The 20,411-nt window shown below is 44.8% G+C and overlaps 2 protein-coding genes across 5 annotated transcripts; both read right to left on the reverse strand.

Annotated features, from left to right (window-relative positions):
* Positions 1–122: 122 nt before the first annotated feature.
* eif2b2 (eukaryotic translation initiation factor 2B, subunit 2 beta) lies at positions 123–5,015 on the reverse strand. The gene is made up of 8 exons (XM_061704341.1): positions 4,733–5,015; positions 4,403–4,523; positions 3,659–3,810; positions 3,206–3,369; positions 2,572–2,667; positions 2,364–2,501; positions 2,226–2,292; positions 123–1,073 (listed from the first exon to the last, which is right to left on the reverse strand). Exons 1-8 carry the CDS (start codon positions 4,902–4,904, stop codon positions 916–918), a joined length of 1,068 nt encoding a protein of 355 aa, XP_061560325.1. The 5' UTR covers positions 4,905–5,015; the 3' UTR covers positions 123–915.
* A 502-nt stretch (positions 5,016–5,517) lies between these two features.
* On the reverse strand, positions 5,518–13,975 carry tmed10 (transmembrane p24 trafficking protein 10). Of its 4 annotated transcripts, none has more exons than XM_061704555.1 (6): positions 13,655–13,975; positions 11,793–11,879; positions 10,432–10,552; positions 10,275–10,348; positions 7,554–7,680; positions 5,518–6,642 (listed from the first exon to the last, which is right to left on the reverse strand). In XM_061704555.1, the coding sequence occupies exons 1-6, from the start codon at positions 13,811–13,813 to the stop codon at positions 6,521–6,523; spliced, it is 690 nt and encodes a 229-aa protein (XP_061560539.1). In that variant the 5' UTR covers positions 13,814–13,975; the 3' UTR covers positions 5,518–6,520. The 4 variants fall into 4 exon arrangements, with proteins under 4 accessions (XP_061560539.1, XP_061560536.1, XP_061560538.1 ...); XM_061704552.1 differs by having other exon boundaries at positions 11,793–12,122; positions 13,655–13,944; XM_061704554.1 differs by lacking the exon at positions 13,655–13,975 and adding an exon at positions 12,839–13,635 and having other exon boundaries at positions 11,793–12,102.
* Between the last annotated feature and the right edge of the window lie 6,436 nt (positions 13,976–20,411).

The raw sequence follows: 20,411 nt of genomic DNA on the forward strand, positions 1-20,411 counted from the left end.
CACGGACCGATATGGCCGCCTGTATAACGTCATTAATTGAAAGTGCTTTTTCAGAAATAAGGGTTTTCTACCATTTTGTTTGAAGCGATTCATTCAAGAGCAAGTTCATGAATCAAATTGGATTACAGTCATCATTCCTCTCCCAGTGAGGTTTTATTCACAAATAAACCTTTGACTAAAACTTGGAAAATACAACAAATGAAAAAGGCTCACCACGTGAGTTATTTCTCCGGCGCGATCCTGCCTGAGTTTGGAAGTCACGTGCTCCCCATCCGCATGCAGGTTGCAAATCGAGCAAGTCTACCGCGAGCCGATTTTCCACGATGTCGACGACTGACGTGCGGCACCGCGCCAGTCGGCTGTCCAAACTGCCTCCGAACGCTATGAACTATCAACACGCTCCACAGGCTAGGCGCTTGTACAAACTATCAAATCTGACTCTATTAAAAGAGAAAGAAAAGGAAGGCAGGCACCCATTTTGAACGGCGCCTGCATGAGGGGTTTATATTGCTGTCAAACCTCGCGGGGAAATCTGAAGCGCGTCCCGAATCGGTCACGTGGCTCAGCCGGGCAGCGAGGCGCCGGACGTCATCACTTCCGGCTCCTCCCATAAACGAAGCGAGCCTCGCCCCTCGCCTTGCGGGAACGCCCCCTTCGTGACGCCGAAGACTCGGCACATCTCGTAACATCTCCGGGCGAAGGCCGATATGAATTCTGTCGGTGGGAGTTTTTGCTGTGTGCCTAAGGTTTTTGGAATACGTTCCCATTTTGAGATCCTTTCAAAACACATTACATAAAATATTTTTCTCTTAGATCCAAGAGCAGCCCGCCCACACGGCGACAAATAAACACATCGCAAAGACATCACTTGTTTAATATCCATTTGACTCTCGTTGTCTTTTTTGATGCAACCGATTACAATTCGTGATCCTCCGGGTGGTAGAGCTCGCTCATGAGGCGGTAGATGTACGACGGCGCGTGTCCGCCGAAGTTGGAGATGAAGAGCGTGATGAGCTCCGGCGGGACGTAGTCGAAGACGGGACACTGCACGTTCACCTTGGACAGGATCTCCCCTAAGACACAAATCGTCCACGGTGAATGTCCATTGTTCATTTTGCGTACGCACACGGTACCCGTGCGGGCACCTGTACCGATGCGGCGGAAACGCAGGCAGAATCTCCGAAATCCCAACGTGGACCCCCGCACATTCGCGATTCGACATTTGCAAATCCACCCCTTTGTTTGTTTTTTTTAACCTAACCCCCGTTAGTTGCACAATCCCCCCACCTCCGCTTATTTGCCTTTTTTGACCTGACCCCCCCCCACTTACTCAGGGGTTTTTCAAAAAACGTTTCATGGAAATTATGAGTCAATTATTTTCAGATGAATACTTCACAAAAGAAAAGGACTGCGGTTCCATCTTTTTCCCCAAACTCGTGAAGCACGAAGCAAAACGATGATCTGACTGAATCTGCACACACTTCTCTTCGTGGTTGACCAGTTCCTTATGCACCAAAGCATTTTTTTTTTATTCAAATGCACCTGCCTGCCCGTCAATCTTGAGGTGACATAATTCCGCACGGCCCCTGCAGAGTGAGGGAGGAGGTGGAGTTTTACAACACTTCTCTTGAGGTAAAAGATTTCTTCTCAAGCTATTTTCAACACTTGAAATTGGTTCATCATTTGCCAAAATGGCGTGGGGTCAGACCAATAGTGTCCATCTGCAAAAAAAAATATGAAATTGCTTATACTTGGACACAGGTTTCCGTCCAACGGTGACGACATACGTGACATGAACCATTTTTCCTGTTTTGCGATACCCCGTCGACTTTGAAAAAGCAAGAAGTGCATGTTTGTGCGGGATCCTGAGCAAATGTGGCGGCACCACAGACAGTTCTCGGGACGGTTTCAAGCTCCCTCCTGAAAACTGTTCACGCTCTCCCAAAAAAAGTACACACATTAATGACACTTACAGTTTTACAGTTTCCATATTCCCTCCATTACAACACACGACAAATTGTTGAACTTGTTTCTTTTCTAGAAAGATCAGCATCAGTCAACACAAACTTGAAAAGAATATTTTCATTTTTGTGTGTCTTTTGGGTCCCTTTAAGAAAGTTAAGAAAAGACCTTTGAAGGTCTTTTGATTGGGAGTCAAATGGGGTCAAATTTAAGCCGAGAAGTTTGTTTGCCTGATCAGCTGCGTGCGAGTTGCGTCACGTTACCTTCGGTGAACGGAAGAACTTCATGCGGGGAGACAAACTTGTGGAAGGTGTTCTCCTCATTTGGGAACTGAAATCAAAGTGCTGCTCAGAATCACGCGGGAGGGAGCGTGCCAGCGTCTGTCGAGTGCGCGGCGTCACCTGGGGCGAGAGCTTGAACATGGGCGTGCAAACGATGAGCGGCGTGGAGTGGTGCTTGGCCGCCAGCGCCAGCGTGTGCGTGCCGTTGACGGCCCTCAGGCCCCCGTCGGCGAGGACCGTCTGTGTCCCGATGATGACCTGAGGGCGCGACAAACGCGCTGACCTCTGCGCTCGGACTTTGCCACATCTCGTGCGGCGTTTCCGTTACCTTGTTGACGCGAGAGATGACCGCGAATATGGCGGCGTCTGCGATCACTGTCGTTTCAATGCCAGCTTCTGACAGACTGGTGGCCATCTTGTGCCCCTGATGGAAAGAGAAAATATTATTATGATTTGGGAGAAAGGAAGGCAAAACGTTTTTTTTTTTTTTTTTTATTTACATACTTTTTCAGGACCTCTATTTAAACATTTTTTGCCGGTATAATGTTTTGAATACAAATCTAATTGTATTATTGTTTTGTTATTTTTTATAGTTTGGGATATTCGTATATATTTTATATATTATTTATTGCATTTTAAGATCAATTCAATATATTTAGAAATTTATTTACATTATTTTTTATAAAAATTGTACATAACTAAAACATTTTTAAACATTTATTCGTCACGTAAAGATATCATTTTTTTTTTTTTTAACCAGTCCAAGGCAAATCTGTGCAGATTGATACACTGTAGCGCGCACTAGTACGGATTTTATTGACTCTTATGAGTCGTATTTGGGTAAAATAAGCTGCGTAGTGATAAAGAGCAGTGATGCTTAAAATTATAAAAAGAAAAAAAAAAGTATTTCTGATAGTATATAAAGGCAAAAGGGACGTTTTAGTATTGATTGTGCGGCTTACCTGGCAGAAGGGCGCGCACTCTGCGACAATGACGTGGAACTTGCGTTTGCGTGCGGCGTCCTTGAGGAAGGCCTCGACGGTGCGAGAGCGGCCGATGGTCATGATGACCTCGTTGGAGTGGATGTGCTCCAGAGCCTGCATGGCGATGTTGTCCGTCGTCCCGTCTGCAAAAACCACGCTCTTCAAACCGGGACCGGAAGACAGAGACATCACAGAGGACGGACGCTTCTCGCAGAAAAAACATGATTAGACATTGGGCTTTTAGGCGAAATTTCGGGATGACCCTACTTCTATTCCCGATTTGCTGTTACATCTGCGATAGCGCGCCGACGTTCACCGGCGATTCAACTTTCGCATCGCGGCAAAACCAGCCGCAGATGAAAACTAGTTGCCGAACCCCGGACGCCGCGCTTCCGCCCGAAAGCGCCGACCTTTTGCGAGTAAGCGACTCACCCAGCTCCGTCAGCAGCTCGTTGATGGCCTCGATGACGTTAGCTTTGAGGGGAGCGAAATGCTGGCGGAAGTTCTCTTCGCTGAGCGCTCCTGTTGTCAGCAGCTTGTGGAGAGATTCCTGCTGGTCCAGCTCCTCGCTGCTGCCTCGAGACCTGTCGTGCAAAATGTAGCGACAAAACTGATGACACTTCAAGTAGAGTGTAAGCTGATAGCTGAGACAACGCAGTAGTAGTTGAGGAACTAATATTCGGGTTGCCGTAGCACCGGTTGTGCTAATTGGATGTAAGTAGTACACGGGAGAAGCGTTACATTCGCGGTCGAGATACGCGGGGCTTCGTACCAAAAACGCAAAAGTATCAACTAGTGTCTTACAAGGAAGGCTTTAAAGAGGAGTCCTATATTGATGATTCTTTAGAATATTCATAAGATCTAATTTCATTGAAGTGCTACTTGCCCCCAAAGTATTCTTGGTGGTAATATTAATAACATTTTGTCGTTTCGAACAACTGTAAGCACCAGGGGAGACTAATACCTCGGGATCTTCAATTGACTGGGGGGGGTTTCCATGTCGTCAACCTTTGTCAACCGTGGGCCTGTGAAGCCCTTTGAGACTCTTTTTGTGATGAAGGGTGAATTAGGAATGAAATGGATTATTAATTGCCGATTTACCGGCACTCCAGAGACCCATCAAAAAGTGACTTTTCCATAATTCTGTGCGTCTGCTTGGAATTCCAGGCGACTCACCTTGCATACTCCTCCCTGATAATCTTGAGCACTCGTCTGATCATGTTCCCGACGGTGGTCTCCGACGGTTGGGCGGCGGCCATCCGCCTGCCCTCCTTTCGGATGATTTCCATCAGGTCGCCTGAGGTGTTACCGATAAACTCCATCAAGGGTCTCGTTTCACATCTAGCGCTCCACTAGTAGTACGAGTAGCATACAGATGGTTAACTAATGTGTTAACGCGTTACTAGTGCGCTGTCTTAGCAGTGAAGGCAAAGAGTGCCTAGACTTTAAGCTGAATAAAAGGATCATGTAAAAAGGTCAAATGGCCTTCCATGGACCATGAAGTACCTGCGCTGCTCCACCGGGCCTGCGACGCGATCCTGCGGAGCAAGGAGGTCGTTTCTCGGGCTGTCTCCGCCGAGCCCCGCAGAGGTCCGGTCCCGCTCCCGCCTCGCTTCAAGTCGGACAAAAAGGCCTCGACTCTCTCGGTCAGGTCGGTTTCTTTATCGCCACCCGGCATTGTAGCAACAAATACGACTTGTTGTGCCGAGAACAACAAAACAAAAGAAGTTATCGCGTGAGTTTATCGCTTGTCGGCAAGTCGGCCATTTAAAACCAGGAAGTGTTGAGGTGGTACATCCGGGTCACGGCGACTAAGGCGTTCTCTGATTGGCTGAGATCTCGCCGATGCATTCAGGGACCGACCGACTTATAACAGTCTAAAATGAAAACTAGTCAAGTTTATTTTATTAACGGTTTTCTGAACGACTGGTGCGTAAATTGAAATGCAAGATTTGTTCAGGCTTGTAATGACACAAAATGTTATTCCATGGCACCTTTGACGCATTTTTGAGCCACCTCGTAAAAGTTAAAATTCTTCTGACTATAAAGTGCATAACACTGGGTCTAATTGCTATTAATAGTACCAATTTTGGGTCAAACTGTATCTGAACCAAATGGTTGATTTTGTAGGTGAAATGGTGGTAGCTAGTTTAGCAATCTTTTCTTTTTTTTTTTTTTTGGTAATAGAATTGCGTTTCTGCTTATGTATTTTTTAATATTTCAACCAAGTGTATCATACCATTGAGCAAAGATGTATTATTTGTTTTAATTTTCAGACACTGCAATATATGCAGTCGAGCTACCAAAGGAAATCCATCCAATACTTTATTGAGTAAAAGCCCAACACAAATTTACAAAATGCACCAGTCAACATAAAAATCACCAATTGCGCATTCATAATGCACACGGTCGCCATTTAAAAGATCCCCATGGCAGACGCCTTCATAATTAAGCCCATCAGGTCAGCAGCAAACCTCCCATAAACCCACGTAACCACGCCTCCTAAGTAGCTCTAAAGAGAACAAAAATCCTAAACAAACATACATTGGATGGATCTGCAAGTACTAGAAATTGGTAAGAGTTGCTTGTTAATGGCGTCAAATGTTGAATTTAGCTAGCAGTGTGCAAATGCCTGGAGAGCAGACTTCACATACAAATCAGGTCTCGTCCAGGCTGTTTACAAATACCGCTCGTTGTCGGCCATTTTTGGTGAGTGGCAGAATCATAACATGCCGGAGTTCAAAGATGGTGATCTAATTCGTTAATAAAAGGACAACATTACAGTGACAACCCCATTCAAACAAAAATAAACACAGATTGTGACACAGGGCATTTACAGCTTGAAAACAAAAATCCAAAGAAAAAGACAAGTACGCGAATGGAGCGACTTAACACAGAAGTAGTAGTACAGCGACGTCACAAACAAAGCGCACTTTCAAATAGCCTTCACTGGAAAAAGAGGAACTCCTCGGCAACATTCCCGTGGCACGTCCGCTCCAAACAAAACCGAGCTCGTCGTCGGTGAGAAGCCGGAACATTTGGGAACAGTGCGGACAGACGCGCCTCGTACGGCGCGCTTGTCATGTTTCAAACCACAAAACAAAGCAGGCCCAATGGGTTTTGTCCTGTTAGTCCGGCATCTTTGAAAAAATAGAATTTGAAGCACCACCCCCCCCCCCCCCCGCCCCCTCCCCCCACCCAAAACGTCACTCGCCGTCCGCGGAGGATGCTTGTTAGGACGCGTCGGCAGAGCCCGGCGAAGGAGCCGGATTCTGAAGAGCGCTCGCTGGCCTTCTATTCGATGAGCTTCTTGGCCTTGAAGAAGCGGCGCAGGTAGAACACCTGCCACGTGGCCAGCCCGATCAGGCAGCACATGGAGAAGATGCTGAAGTAGAGCACGCGCGTGTTGGTGGACTCTGTTTGAGGCAGGGCGGGACCGGAAATCAGTTCATTTATAAGGACAGACGGCAATATTCAATTACATTTCAATCTCATTGGACATGTTGCATAGTGACAATAAAAGGCATTCTATTCTAATACTCGAGTTCGGCTAAAGCAGCATTAGAAAAATTGAAAAATATCACAAAGGCTACGTTCACACTGCTGGGCAGGACGGATGGCCAATTTGTTTGGTTCTTGTTTGGTTCAACCTGCGGTATCCCCGCTGTACACCTCGACGGTCTAAGCGCCTCTGTACGTCAGCAATATTAGCCGTTTTTCGCAGTGGATAGAGAATATATGTCTGTGAGTACTGTTATACTGTTGGTCTACATGTGTTGCTGCACCATTTACGTTCAAACATTTGTTGCTCATAGGGTTAAATTGTAGCAGCAAGACATTGATGCTGTTCGTTAGCCCGTCTATGACGTTTCCCATTACGGGTTAGCATTAAGATAAAGGCAAAGTCATGTGGCAAATACACAACGTGTAATTGTCTTTGTTTTCTGTTTGTTTTGACCGAAGTGGCAATAAACAAACTTTTTTTTTTTTTTTGAAGACTTATTTACTCAGCCAAATTTCTGCTTGTTGCAAAGCGAATTCACTGCCACCGCACGACACTCGTCGTGCAAGTTTTTGTTCACAAGTCAGTGCAAAAAATTATTGGGGTCACTCGGATTTCAAGGCACCACTGTACTTGCTCATGTACTACTTCATGTACTGAATGGCAACAGCTGGATGCCGTGCTTAGTTGCATCATTTGCCACCTAGCGGAGGAGCGTTCACGGTTGTGCCCGTCACTATATGTCACTGGCGCAGACGGACGCACAATGACTCGTGGAAACACACACACCGGTTAAAAACGGCTGAGCTAAAGAAATCAATTCACCGTTGGTGTCCCTCATCTCCTCCTCTCGCTTCTTCATGTACGCAAAGTCGTTGACGATGGACTCCGAGAGGTCCTCCAGTCGCCGCAGCTCCACCTCCAGAGGCTTCAGCTTTTCCACCTTGGCAATCTGGACTCACAAAGTGCACGCCAATCAATAAAAATATCAGCCTGGTCAATGACCGTAAAGCAGATACAAGTTTTTACAAGATTCCTCCAGTAGGTGTCAGTCTAACACTTGGAACAAAATCCAGGTCCTTATTGACTTGTCCATAATCAAGAATTCAACTGCTTGAACTCAGAGGTCCTCGGTAGGTGGACATTTCATCTTTAAGTACAAAACTATCAAATAAAAAAATTATAAATAACAATAATAATACATGTATTCACAGCTCAGCACATGCAGCTAAAACTGCATCCGTATTAGAGGTGCGACTATTAATTACTCGACAACTAATTGAACGTCAAATTAATCGACAACTACAGCGAACCCCGCGATTCAGGGGGCAGACCACGAATAGGGAAACTCCACATATAGTTGACGGCCATTATAATTGCATAGAAAAATACTTTTTCTTTTTTTGGAGGAAGCAGGGATAACCTGCAATAGGCATTTTCAGGATTGGTGTTGCCCCGAGGAATCCACGCTCCTTTCTGAATGAAGCCACCCATAAAAGTGCTTCCAAAAAAAAAAAAAAAGTCTTGTGAGCTTGCCGCTTGAGTTGAGCTCGCTCGCCCACACACAAACGAACACTCGCATGAGCAGCAGCAGCAGCAGCGCACCGCGCCCTGTCAGCATTATCGCTATTTGCTTCTTATCAAGCGTGGTGTGAGAACGCAACAGTTCCGTGGCTTCTGCAAGATTTGTCGCCCCGGCAGTGCTGCACATGAAGCTTTTGCTAATGTGCGCTGCTACGAAAGCACCTACAAGCACCTTCTAAGTGAACCAAACCAAATATTTGTCTCCATAAAAAAAGCCAAAGGATGTTGAAGGGCCATGTTGATTTACAATGACCTTTGACAGATTGAATAGAACCGATTTTCCTCAAATAGTGCCACAAATTAATGTGCCCACTTGAATAGATGCCTACTTTTTACCTACTTCAGATTAAAACAGGTGTGATTATTTTTATGTGGCACGGTGGTCGACTGGTTAGTGTGTCTGCCTCACAGTTCTGAGGTCCGGGGTTTGAATCCCACCCCCGCCTGTGTGGAGTTTGCATATTCTCCCCGTGCCTGCGTGGGTTTTCTCCGGGCACTCCAGTTTCCTTCCACATCCCAAAGACATGCGTGGTAGGTTAATTGACGACTCCGAATTGCCCGTAGGTGTGACTGTGAGTGTGAATGGTTGTTTGTTTGTATGTATGTGCCCTGCGATTGGCTGGCAACCAGTTTAGGGTGTAGCCCGCCTCCTGCCCGATGATAGCTGGGATACGCTCTAGTACGCCCGCGACCCGCGTGAGGAGAAGCGTACTAAAACACACCGCCGCTATTGCAGACATGGCATCTGTAGAGCTGAAGTGTATTAATAATAATAATAATAATATTACAGGCATCGTTTGAGGGCTGCAACTCACTAATCTGTCAACTTTTTCCCCCAATTAATCAATGAATCCCATTAAAAAAGATATCTATATTTCCCCACCCTTATTCAAAAACAGGACATCATTTTAAATTGACATGCATTAAATGCACAAATAAATTGGTTATGATTCAGTAAGTGGTTTGCGCCGTAACATCCCAGAAAACGTTTTCCAAATTGAAAGCAGGCGCTTGGGAACGTTTTATTTTGCTCAAACATCTACAATCAGTCTGCTTTTCGGGAGGACTAAAGCAATCGGAGAATATTTACCATAGAGAGGCTGAATTTCCAAAGAACGGGACAATTTAAAGTTAAACAAGGTCTCTAAATGATTCACCGATTAGCATTATAGTTGTCGGTTCATCGATAATTGTTGCAATGTGTTAGATATATTGTAGAAGTTATCATTTATTTGCTTAGCTTGCATTAGTATTATGGACAATGTTTAGAAAGAAAGATGTCTCGCCTTCAAGAAGATGACTCAGCAGGAATCATCTGAGAGAAGGACGTGGCCGGGACGTGGCAGGTGCCATGTTTTCACCTTGAAACCCTACCCTTAGTGTGTTGTGTCTTGTAGCTTAGTACGTTATGTCTTGTAAACTTAGAAACCTCCCTATTTTCAAATAAATGCAGGAGCGACGGGAGAGATTGTTTAGAGCGTGTTGAGAGGCTGTAACCTGAACAATCTCCCATGCGCCCTCCTCATGAGTAAAATGACCAACGTCTTCATTCCTTTTGTGTTTATTCATTATAATGTTTGGTGAGATAAATCCAACACAATGCTAATGAATGCTACCACAAATTACTGTAACATGTTTGAATAATTTGCAGTTAGACAAAAAATATGAATTTGTATGTAATATTCATGAAAGCAATATTTGTAGCCTTTTGTATTTTCCTACTCAACATATTTTGATAGATTTTGCGGAACATTTAAGAATGCATTTGTATCAATATTATTTTTGTTTTAACTGAAAATATACATGCAATTTATTACCCGAGTAATATTTACGTCAGGGATGTCCCGATCGCGTTACTTTTTTTGCATCCGAGGCAAGTCACTTGATTTCGAGTATCGGGCGAGCGGATCCGAGCGGCGTTTTGAGATCGCACCGGCGTGATCGCGATGTGACGACTCTTACCTCTTCGTAGTTCTTGGCCTCCACGCCGTGCTTCATGTCCAGGTGGACCAACTGGTCCGGCACTCTTCCAGTTCCTTTACATCAAAGGCAGCAAACATCAAAGTTATGATGGGTGCCCCCCAAAAAGTAGGATTTTGTCCAATCAGGAGCAACTTACCCATGGGCGACTTGCTCTCAAAGCACACCTCAAACATGTCGTAGTCCTCCGTGGTGAACGCAAACTTCCCTTTGGCGGCATCGTCCTTGGTGTACAGCAAATGGCCGGCGGAATCTGTGATCTGCAACGAGGAGAGATAAACATACAGGAAAGTACAATTCATTTAACATACACACAGTGCATACATTGTGTTATGTGAAAGCCAATTCCAAAATGGTTTCCATTTGCTTTCCCCCCTCCAAATCGTAAATGTCTTCAAAAGTGAAGCGCTACGAACACTTTTCAGATGCACTAAAGTTCGTCAAGTTTTCACAGCACAGCACATCACTTCTGTTTGATTTTGTAACATCTACTCTTCATTCTTTCCACAGATTCGCCCAATCCTTTGCTTTTGTAATAATGTCATTATTAAAATTGGCTTTATGGACACCCGTAGCAGAGTCATTTTTTGCAACTACATAGCAGCAAACTAAAAGGATCTAACAATGAAAGCTATGCATACACACACAAAAACAAGCATCCTACATATTATATGGGAAATAATTGTGTTCGCAAAAGTCTTCTTTTGATTAAATACAAATGATAATGCGTCCGCTTTCATGAAGGACGACATGAATCAGAACCTTTACTGGTGAGATGCTGACATTGGATGATTTGGACAATTTTAAATTCAACAATGGCTCGAAACAATGAATCGATTGGCAAACTAGTTGTGGATTACTCGATTACTGAAGTTTATCATCAAACTGAATTGATTGGAAGGCATCAATTGATTCTTGGGCATTTATGAAGGTGGAGGGCAGCACAACTGTGCAACATCCATTTTCCTCACGAGGGTCGACCAATGTCCATCAATTGAATGTTATTGGTGGTGTTGTCGACGCTCGTGATTACTCACAATAATCCCAAACAATGGGAAAGGATTCTTTCGCGGAATTTTTTCTTTTTTTTTTTTCAACGTCCCGTTCCCAGTTGGCGTGCAGCTGGGTGCTAACATGCTAACGTTAGCGGCTGCCATTTGTAAGCGTGACGTGTAACAGCCGGCGGAGCCAAAACGGACGCGGCTGCCCCCACGCGAACGCTTCGTGTCCAATATTCGCCCCAAACGACGTTTGCCAAAGGCGCTGTCGAGTGTTCAGCTGCGGCCGACGTCACTTAGCTCCAACTAATTAGCTCCTTTCCACCAGGAAGTCGTCGTTTGGTGTTAGCCACATTGCTAGCCAAGAGCGAGCTTGGTCAGCAGGCCTCCATTTTGCCTCGCAGTTGCCAAAAGGTGTTCGTCGGAATAAATGCCAGCTCCGAGGCAAAACGATTCAGCGGCCTGCCTTCCTGCCTGCATTCCTTCCTTCCTTGGGGCTCACCTTCAGGTTGGTTTTGGTGTTCGTCGGCTCGCTGATCTCGTACTCCCCGGTGACCAGCACGTCCTTGTGGATCTCCTCCCGCAGGCACTTCCTCGAGTTGACCGGCAAGGAGAAGGAGATGGAGGACGCCGACTCAATGAGAACCGGTAAAAGTAGGAGCGCCGCTAACCGAGCCATGGCTGGAAAAACCTCGCAGACCGAGCAACCAACCAGCCGGTGCCAGCTCCGCTTAACAGCTTCCTGCTTCGGCCGAGGCGATAACAACCGGTTTGCAGCCGGTTGTAGCGGCGCCAGTAGGTCGGAGGAGGAACTGCAAGGACACGTCACATTCTAAAGGGGAGGGTGGGGGGGGCATATATATATATATATATATATATATATATATATACACACACACACACACACGTGCGCGCGCACATGTATACGGGCGGCACGGTGGGCGACTGGTTAGCACATCTGCCTCACAGTTCTGAGGTTGCGGGTTCAAATCCGGCCTCGCCTGTGTGGAGTTCGCATGTTTTCTCCGGTTTCTTCCCACGTCCCAAAAACATGCATGCTAGGTTAATTGAAGACTCTTAAATTGCCCGTAGGTGTGAATGTGAGTGCGAATGGTTGTCTGTTTCTACGTGCCCTGCGATTGGCCGGCGACCGGTTCGGGGGGTGTGCCCCGCCTCAGCTGGGATAGGCGCCAGCATACCCGCGTCAGGAGAAGCAGTGTAGGAAATGGATGGCTCGACATATTTTATAAACACACACACACATACATATACATATAAATAAACATTCATTCATTTTCCATTCTGCGGGTCGCGGCGCGTGCTGTCGCCCATCCCAGCTGCGAGAGGCGGGGAACACCCTGAACTGGTCGCCAGTATATATCGAGTCCCGACTCCTGACCTCCCTCGTGCTTTTCTACCTCGTTTAGCGGGCCAGGATATAAAAAAAGGCTGTTAAATATGAACTCCATCCGGGTCACTGCCATTTGACCGAAATGTTGAAGCGCATTTTGTAGCATCCCAATGTCATCCAAGGACACGCGTTCTGACCTCATAAATGCTTCCGATCCCGTTTCTTTGCAATCGCATCCCACCAGAAGATAGGGTTTCTCTGCTGGCGGCTCACGGATTAGCCCGTTCCGCAAAAACTGTCCGGTTTCCAGGGAGACGACGTCGTTCGTGAGAAGGACAATTATTGGACGGAGAAATCCCTCCGGTGTCGCAACTCGCTGCGTCAAACGGCTTCTAAGAATAGCAACCTCCTCGGCGCCACCCGCAGCCTTTTTCAACTCATACGGACGTCAAGGAGAACACCCGCAAGAAGTGTTGTTTCGCGGGAAAACATTCCAGACGTCAGCAAACGCGTGTGCCACTTTGGTTGAGTGCGCGATGGGGGATTTTGGAAACCTATCGAAAGAGGCTTCTTCAAGTATTCCTTCGCGCCTCTTCTCACTCGCGTATAACATCACCTTGACGAGGAGAAAAGACGACGCCCACCTGCGTGGTTTTCCTCTCCGAGAGGTGAAGCACGCTTGCTTCAAAGCTCTTTTATTGAACTTGAAGTTTGATGGGATTGAATTCAAGCAAAAGCCTTTTCATTTCTTTCCATCCTATTGAATCACTGCAATCATTGCAATATGTTTTTATGACGTACAATACTATAAAGTGCTACGTTTCTGGTTTCAAAACATTGCGTTTTTGTTTTTGGAGGGGCGGAGGCAAGAAGTGATGAATGGCGTCTTTATTGTCATCTCGACGGGCAAAGATGAATTGTAGAGAAGAGCGTTCGGAGTTGGTTGTGGAATGAATTCAGCTCATCTCTCGAGGCGCCGCAGTCACATAATGAAAGTGAAACAAACGACTAACCCTGTGGGCGAGCTCCTCTGCCCCGTTTCCCGCTTCCGGCCAGCATCGGTACGTCAAATGGAGTTGATCTTGTTTTTGCATCCCCGCTTTGCAACAGAAGAAGTCCAAGTCTGCTTTTTGGAGGCCAGAAAGTGGAATTCCTCGCGACTGCTGTGACATCGTCACCAACGTCCGGGGAACAAAGACAGAAATTCCTTGAAGGTCGCAGGCGGCGACACGCCCTGACGCCGACTGCTGTCAATCCTCGAGAACGTGAAATCGCAAACCGCGAGTCGAATGAATGTGGACTCGCCAAAGCAGAACAGGATATTAAGTTCTGTCACGCGACTTTCAATTCAAACTGGTTCTCGCAAAGTACATTTTGGCAATAGGAAATCATTTCCCCTTCACTTATTGAACAATCTCCATCGTAAAACCTTCATGACCGGCACACGTAATGTTTTAAGTCACTTTTAGCAGTCTAGCAGTGGTGGAATTAACTAAAAGTATTTGTGCTTTGTTACTCTATTTAAGTGCGAATTTTAAATAATACAAACGCCAACACATCGTTGAAAGCATACGTTTAGTGAACAGCTTTTTGGATTTGCAACACGTTCATGTTTTGTTTTGTTTTTTCATTAAAATCTTCAGACAATAGAACATCTTTGTTGAAAAACTCGAACAAAACGTGTTGGGAGCGCCCGGGCTCAGCAGCGAGTCTTAGAAAGTTCCATGAAAACACAAAGCCCAATGCAAACGCAGGCATCAAATTCAAAATGAGCCAATATTTGCAAAAAAAAACTCAAATCGGTTCATATCGGCCGGGAGTTGCCTTGCCAACGCAGATACCGAGTCGCGAAAGGCGAGCGCTGTCGGCCGCATCGAAGATCGAGCCGCCGCGATCGTCGATTGTCGAGTGTCTGTTTGTCGAATTTTGGGATTTGACACATTTGTAACGAGTCAACATTTGCGCGCCCGAGAGCGGAAACGCGTCACACACGAGCCAAACGACTTGACTCTTCGCCAACTTTATACTTGACCTCCTGCTCGTAGGGAAAAAAAATAGAGATACATCACATATTTCAAAATGTTTTGACTTTTATCATAAATAGTTGCAAAATTACGGAAGCCTATTGCATTCACTTGGACAAAAAACAAAAAAAAACTCCTGTCAATTCTTTTGAGGGCTTTGTTTTTTGGAATCTTTTTTTCTGGCAATTTTTTTTCTAACGACTAATAACATTACCATCTATGTGACTCATGTGTCTTAAACCCATATCAAAATAAAACTCGATCAAACTAAATAAGCCGGTCATGTTGCTTACTACGGAGTCCGCAAAGAGTCACTCGCGGTTCGCAGGTTCTCGCGTGAGTTCCGTGTATCCCGATAACTCCGAAAAAATGAGTCGGAAAAACGGAAAAAAATACTCAGAAAAACAGGGGGGGAAATAGTCATAAAACAGGAGGGGGGGGGGGGGGATTTGACAGAAAAACAGAGAAAAATATTCCCCAAAACAGAGAAAAATATTTCAAAAAACAGACAAAAATATTTCAAAAAACAAAGCCCCGCAAAATATTACTCAGAAAAACAGGTTTTTTTTTGTTTTTGCTTTTTTAAATCCAAGTGAATGCAATACGCTTTGGTAGAAAATAAACGAACCAAACCAGTTTTTTGTTGTTGTTTTTTTTCCCCCACAAGTCTCAGTACTTGTGCTTCAGTACAGAGTGTACTGTACCGCACATTTCCCCCCTCTGCGCCTTAAATGTTCCTTTCGAAGCGTCGCAATTTGGCATGTGGGTGAACCTGCCTGGTACCATCACATCGTCATCATCATCATCACAATTCAGTCTACCTCACGACAACATCATCGCCCTCCTCCCCCGGGCCGCGGAGCCGACGCGTTTTTGGCGTCATCGGTGTCTAATTTTACCGCTGTTGATGCTGATGTTATGACCAACAAAAATGAAAACACAGCAGGCACCTGCAATTTGTGCCGCTATGCCCCCCGTCGTTGTGAGGAGCTATTAATAGACACACGATATCAGGCGCGTAGCAAGTATTGGTGACGGCGGCGGCATCGCTGCCACGACCGAAGCCGGCGGAATCGCTGTCATTTGTGGAAATTTCCATGCCGGTCGGTCGCACTTGAACAATAGCCGGGCGTGACACGGCGATAACATTCCTGGCGCACGCACGCAAGCCTTATTAGGCGAGCCGCCGTTGAGTTCGCCTTTTACTGCAAAAAAAAAAAAAAAAAAAAGGATGATGACATGAGCGAGTGAATAAATGATAATTACACGGAAGGGAAGGGCGGGGAGGATTAAGCGTTGCGCAAGTTGCAAACGCCATTCTGTACAAGATTCATGTCTGACTGTGTATGAAAAAAGGAGGCCGTTATAATATAGAGTGAACCCCCGTTGATCGCGGGGTCCCGGACCCGCCGCCGATCGGTCAAAAATCTGCAATACTAAAGGACCAGAGAGAAAAACTTTGGAAAAAGTACTTTTACCCCTCCCACACTCAAACGTCTTAAAACATACTTTTGAAAGTCTTGTCATTCTTCTTCGAACAAGAGTCAAAGCGCGCTTGCTTCATATTGTCATGCTACTGTAAACGACAACGTCGCCGTATGCAATCATTGGCGTTTTATTGGCCCTCCTCAAAATGTGCCACATACGGAGGGCCGGAATTCAAAAAACATCCAAATAAAGACAGCAAAGATCCATTCCGACCTGCTCTTTGCTGTCTGGTTTTGCGCAGGCACAAGAAAGAGGCCAGACAAATTGGCATCCATTTTTCCGGGTCGGACTTTGATTGACATTTGACAGTGGAGCAGGGCGGAGTTTCAGCGCATTCAGTCGGGGACACTTCCACAGCGTTTGAGAGACCCACAAAAAGGCTCCATTTGGATTTTGAAGTCTCATTTCAGACACTTTTTACATCCTCTCAACGGTTTTCTCTGTGGTGTGTCAAATCTACGAGACATTGATTTGTTTTTGTTTTTTTTACTTTACTTTACGGAAACTTTAAAGGAGCTACGGCGTCTTAGTGGTCCATAGTTCACTGACAAGTTGATTTTATGTTATTTTTTTGCACAAAAAAACTAAACTGGCAGTCATTTCCAATGATATCATCCATTTTGGCGCAATCGCTTTTCATTGGCACAATGGACAGTGTGACTATTTGCATTTATTACTGTCTAAAAAAAACCCCAAAATCTCGTCGTTGAATGACGAAAAGTCGCCACTCACCTTGTGCACCTGACGTGACCCAAATTTGGCTGCAATCGAACACGTCATCTGAAAACGCGACTATTTTTGTCTGCGGGCACCGTTTCAAGTCTACCGATTGCCACGATGGCACCGGATTGGATGAAAAGATTCGAAGAGAAACTACGAAGACATACGTGAAAACACTTTCACGCAACACGTTTTGGAATTTGGGTTGTAAATTGTGTGAGGTACTTTCCAAAAGTCCGTTTTTTTGACGCGGTTCGTATCGAATGAACGAGAGAAAACTGACCGAGTCGAGCGATCACTTTTCGTTGCGAAATTGGTAGAATCGGTAAAAGCCCCAGTGGCATGTCCTGCACATGATTAGGCAACCTGTGTGCGCGTTCCTGACGAGACACTTGACTTTCCAGTGCGGTTTGCGCTGCTTTCGGATCCTCTCTGTTGCGCAAACTACGACCAACGTGCCGCGCTGCTTCCCCCAAAGACGATTTAGTCCCACTTTTAGCTCAACTCCCACGTGAAATTCGTTTGAAGTTAGCAGTTTCAGTGAGGCGAAAGCTCCAAATCGTCAGCCGTGTTTTCAAAAGGCTACATTTGGTCACGGAAGTGTGACGCCATCACGCCGCGCTAAAATGCGAGGAGAAGCAAAAATGCCGACGTCAGAGTTGTGTGATTTGTGGCAAAGGTCACCTTGGCAACAGATGGAACCACAAAAGAAGAAATCGAACAAGTGGAAGGGCAGAAAAAAAACACTGGAAAACTCGAACAAACATTTTACCAAAACTTTAGCAGCCGATTGAAGATACAAATAAAATAAAACAAACTAATTAGTCTTTTTCAAAGCTTTGGCAAATAAACAGTTTTTTTTTTTTGCAAGCATTAAGAAGAAGAAAAAAAGTCTTTTTAAAACTTTAAAACGTCATAATTACTATTCGATCGGGTTGAAATATGAGAAACACATTTAAGAAATATATTGATTGATGTTGATGGATTTTTAAAAATCTATATTTTAAAAGATTATGCATAAAAAATAAAATATCATTGTTCCTTATTAAAATAACAATAATTAAAAAAAACAATTATGAAAGTAAAACTCCATTGATAAATTATAAGTGAGTAAAAACACATATTGAAGAATTTTTGAATAAAATATATTTATACAACCCCAATTCCAATGAAGTTGGGATGTTGTCCATCCATCCATTTTCTTTACCGCTTCTCTTCACACGGGTCGCGCTATCCCAGCTATCTTCGGGCGAGAGACGGGGCGCACCCTGAACCGGTCGCTAGCCAATCGCAGGGCGCATACAAACAAACAACCATTTGCACTCACATTCACACATATGGACAATTTAGAGTCTTCAATCAACCTACCACGCATGTTTTTGGGATGTGGGAGGGAAGCAGAGTGCCTGGAGAAAAGCCACGCAGGCACGGACGGGGAGAACATGCAGACTCCACACAGTATAAAAAATAAAAACAGAATACAACGATTTGCCAATCATGTTCAACATCTCTATTTGAATACACTACAAAGAATATATTTTATGTTCAAACTGATCGACTTGATTGTTTTGAGCAAATAATCATTCACTTGGAATTTGATGGCTGCGACACGTTCCAAAAAGCTGGGACAGGCTCATGTTTACCACTGTGTTACATCACCTTTTCTTTGAACAACATTCGATAAACGTTTGGGAACTGAGGACACTAATCGTTGAAGCTTTGCAGGTGGAATTCTTTCCCATTCTCGCTCGACGCACAGCTTCGGCCGTTCAACAGTCCGGGGTCTCCGTTGTCGTATTTTACGCTTCGTCGTGCGCCACACATTTTCAATGGGAGACCGGTCCGGACCGAAGGCAGGCCAGTCTCGTACCCGCACTCTTTTACTACAAAGCCACACCGTTGTAACACGTGCAGAATGTGGTTTGGCATTGTCTCGCTGAAATAAGCAGGGGCGTCCGTAAAGAAGACGTTGCTTGGATGGCAGCGTATGTTTCTCCAAAACCTGTATGGACCTTTGAGCATTAATGGAGGCTTCACAGTTGTGTAAGTTCCCCATGTCATTGGCACTAACGCAGCCCCATACCATCACAGATGCTGGCTTTTGAACTTTGCGTCCATAGTGGTCCGGATGGTTCTTTTCCTCTTTGGCCCGGAGGACACGACGTTCACAATTTCCCAAAACAATTTGAAATGTGGACTCGTCGGACCACGGAACACTTTTCCAATTTGCGTCGGTCCATCTTAGATGAGCTCGGGCCCAGAGAAGCCGGCGGCGTTTTTGGGTGTTGTTGATAAATGGCTTTTGCTTTGCATAGTAGAGTTTCAAGTTGCACTTCCGGATGTAGCGCCGAACTGTATTTACTGACATTGGTTTTCTGAAGTGTTCCTGAGGCCATGTGGTGACATCCTTTACGCATCGATGTCGGTTTTTGATGCAGTGCCGCCTGAGCGATCGGTTTTCGGCCTCGGCGCTTACGTGCAGTGATTTCTCCAGATTCTCTGAATCTTTGGATGGTATTATGGACCGTAGATGATGAAATCCCTCAATTCCTTGAGGAACATTGTCATTAAACTGTTGGACTATTTTCTCACGCACTTGTTCACAAAGAGGTGAACCTCGCCCCATCTTTGCTTGTGAATGACTGAGCAATTCAGGGAAGCTCCTTTTCTACCCAATCACAGCACCCACCTGTTCCCAATGAGCCTGTTCAACGGTGGGATGTTCCAAACACGTGTTTGATGGGCATTCCTCAACTTTCTCACTCTTTTTTGCCACCTGTGCCAGCTTTTTTGGAACGTGTTGCCGCCACGAAATTCGAAGTTAATGATTATTTGCTAAAAACAATCAAGTTGATCAGTTTGAACATTAAATATCTTAATATCAATATCAAAATATCAATTAGATATAGGTTGAACATGATTTGCAAATCATTGTATTCAGTTTTGATTTGTGTGCAACAACATCCCAACTTCATTGGAATTTGGGTTGTACCATAATGTATCCTAATAAAACAAATTACATAATTGCTAAATAAAATGAATTAAAATAAATACAAATATTTCCCCCCCCCAAATCTATACATATTGTAACTATGAATAGTAAACAAATATTTTTAAAATAATGCAATTGGTCATAATAAAAAAAATTTTACACAAATGTTAAATTATTTTAAAATAACTGCTTAATTGGCAAATGAAAATGAAATTAAAAAAAATGTTAAACTATAAAAACCAAAACATGAAAAGTATTTCAAGTAAAATTATTATTAAAAAAAACAACAAAAACAAAAAAAACAACGGAGCTCACAAACATGCAGGACCCGCAAGACCAGCCCCTAAGGGGCACCTCGACAGGCATTTCTGCACGAATATTGCCCGCAGCTGGACTCCAACCGCGACCGTCCGATTCCAAAGAAGAGCTGCATGCCACAATAAATGCCACATCCAGCCCATTTCCACCAATACTTTTTCAGGTGTACCAAATGAAGTGGCACGTGAGCATAAACGTACAGTACAAACAACACCAGACAAAAATGCA

This window comes from Phycodurus eques, chromosome 18, assembly GCF_024500275.1.
Source record: "Phycodurus eques isolate BA_2022a chromosome 18, UOR_Pequ_1.1, whole genome shotgun sequence".
Classification (NCBI taxonomy): Eukaryota; Metazoa; Chordata; class Actinopteri; order Syngnathiformes; family Syngnathidae; genus Phycodurus; species Phycodurus eques.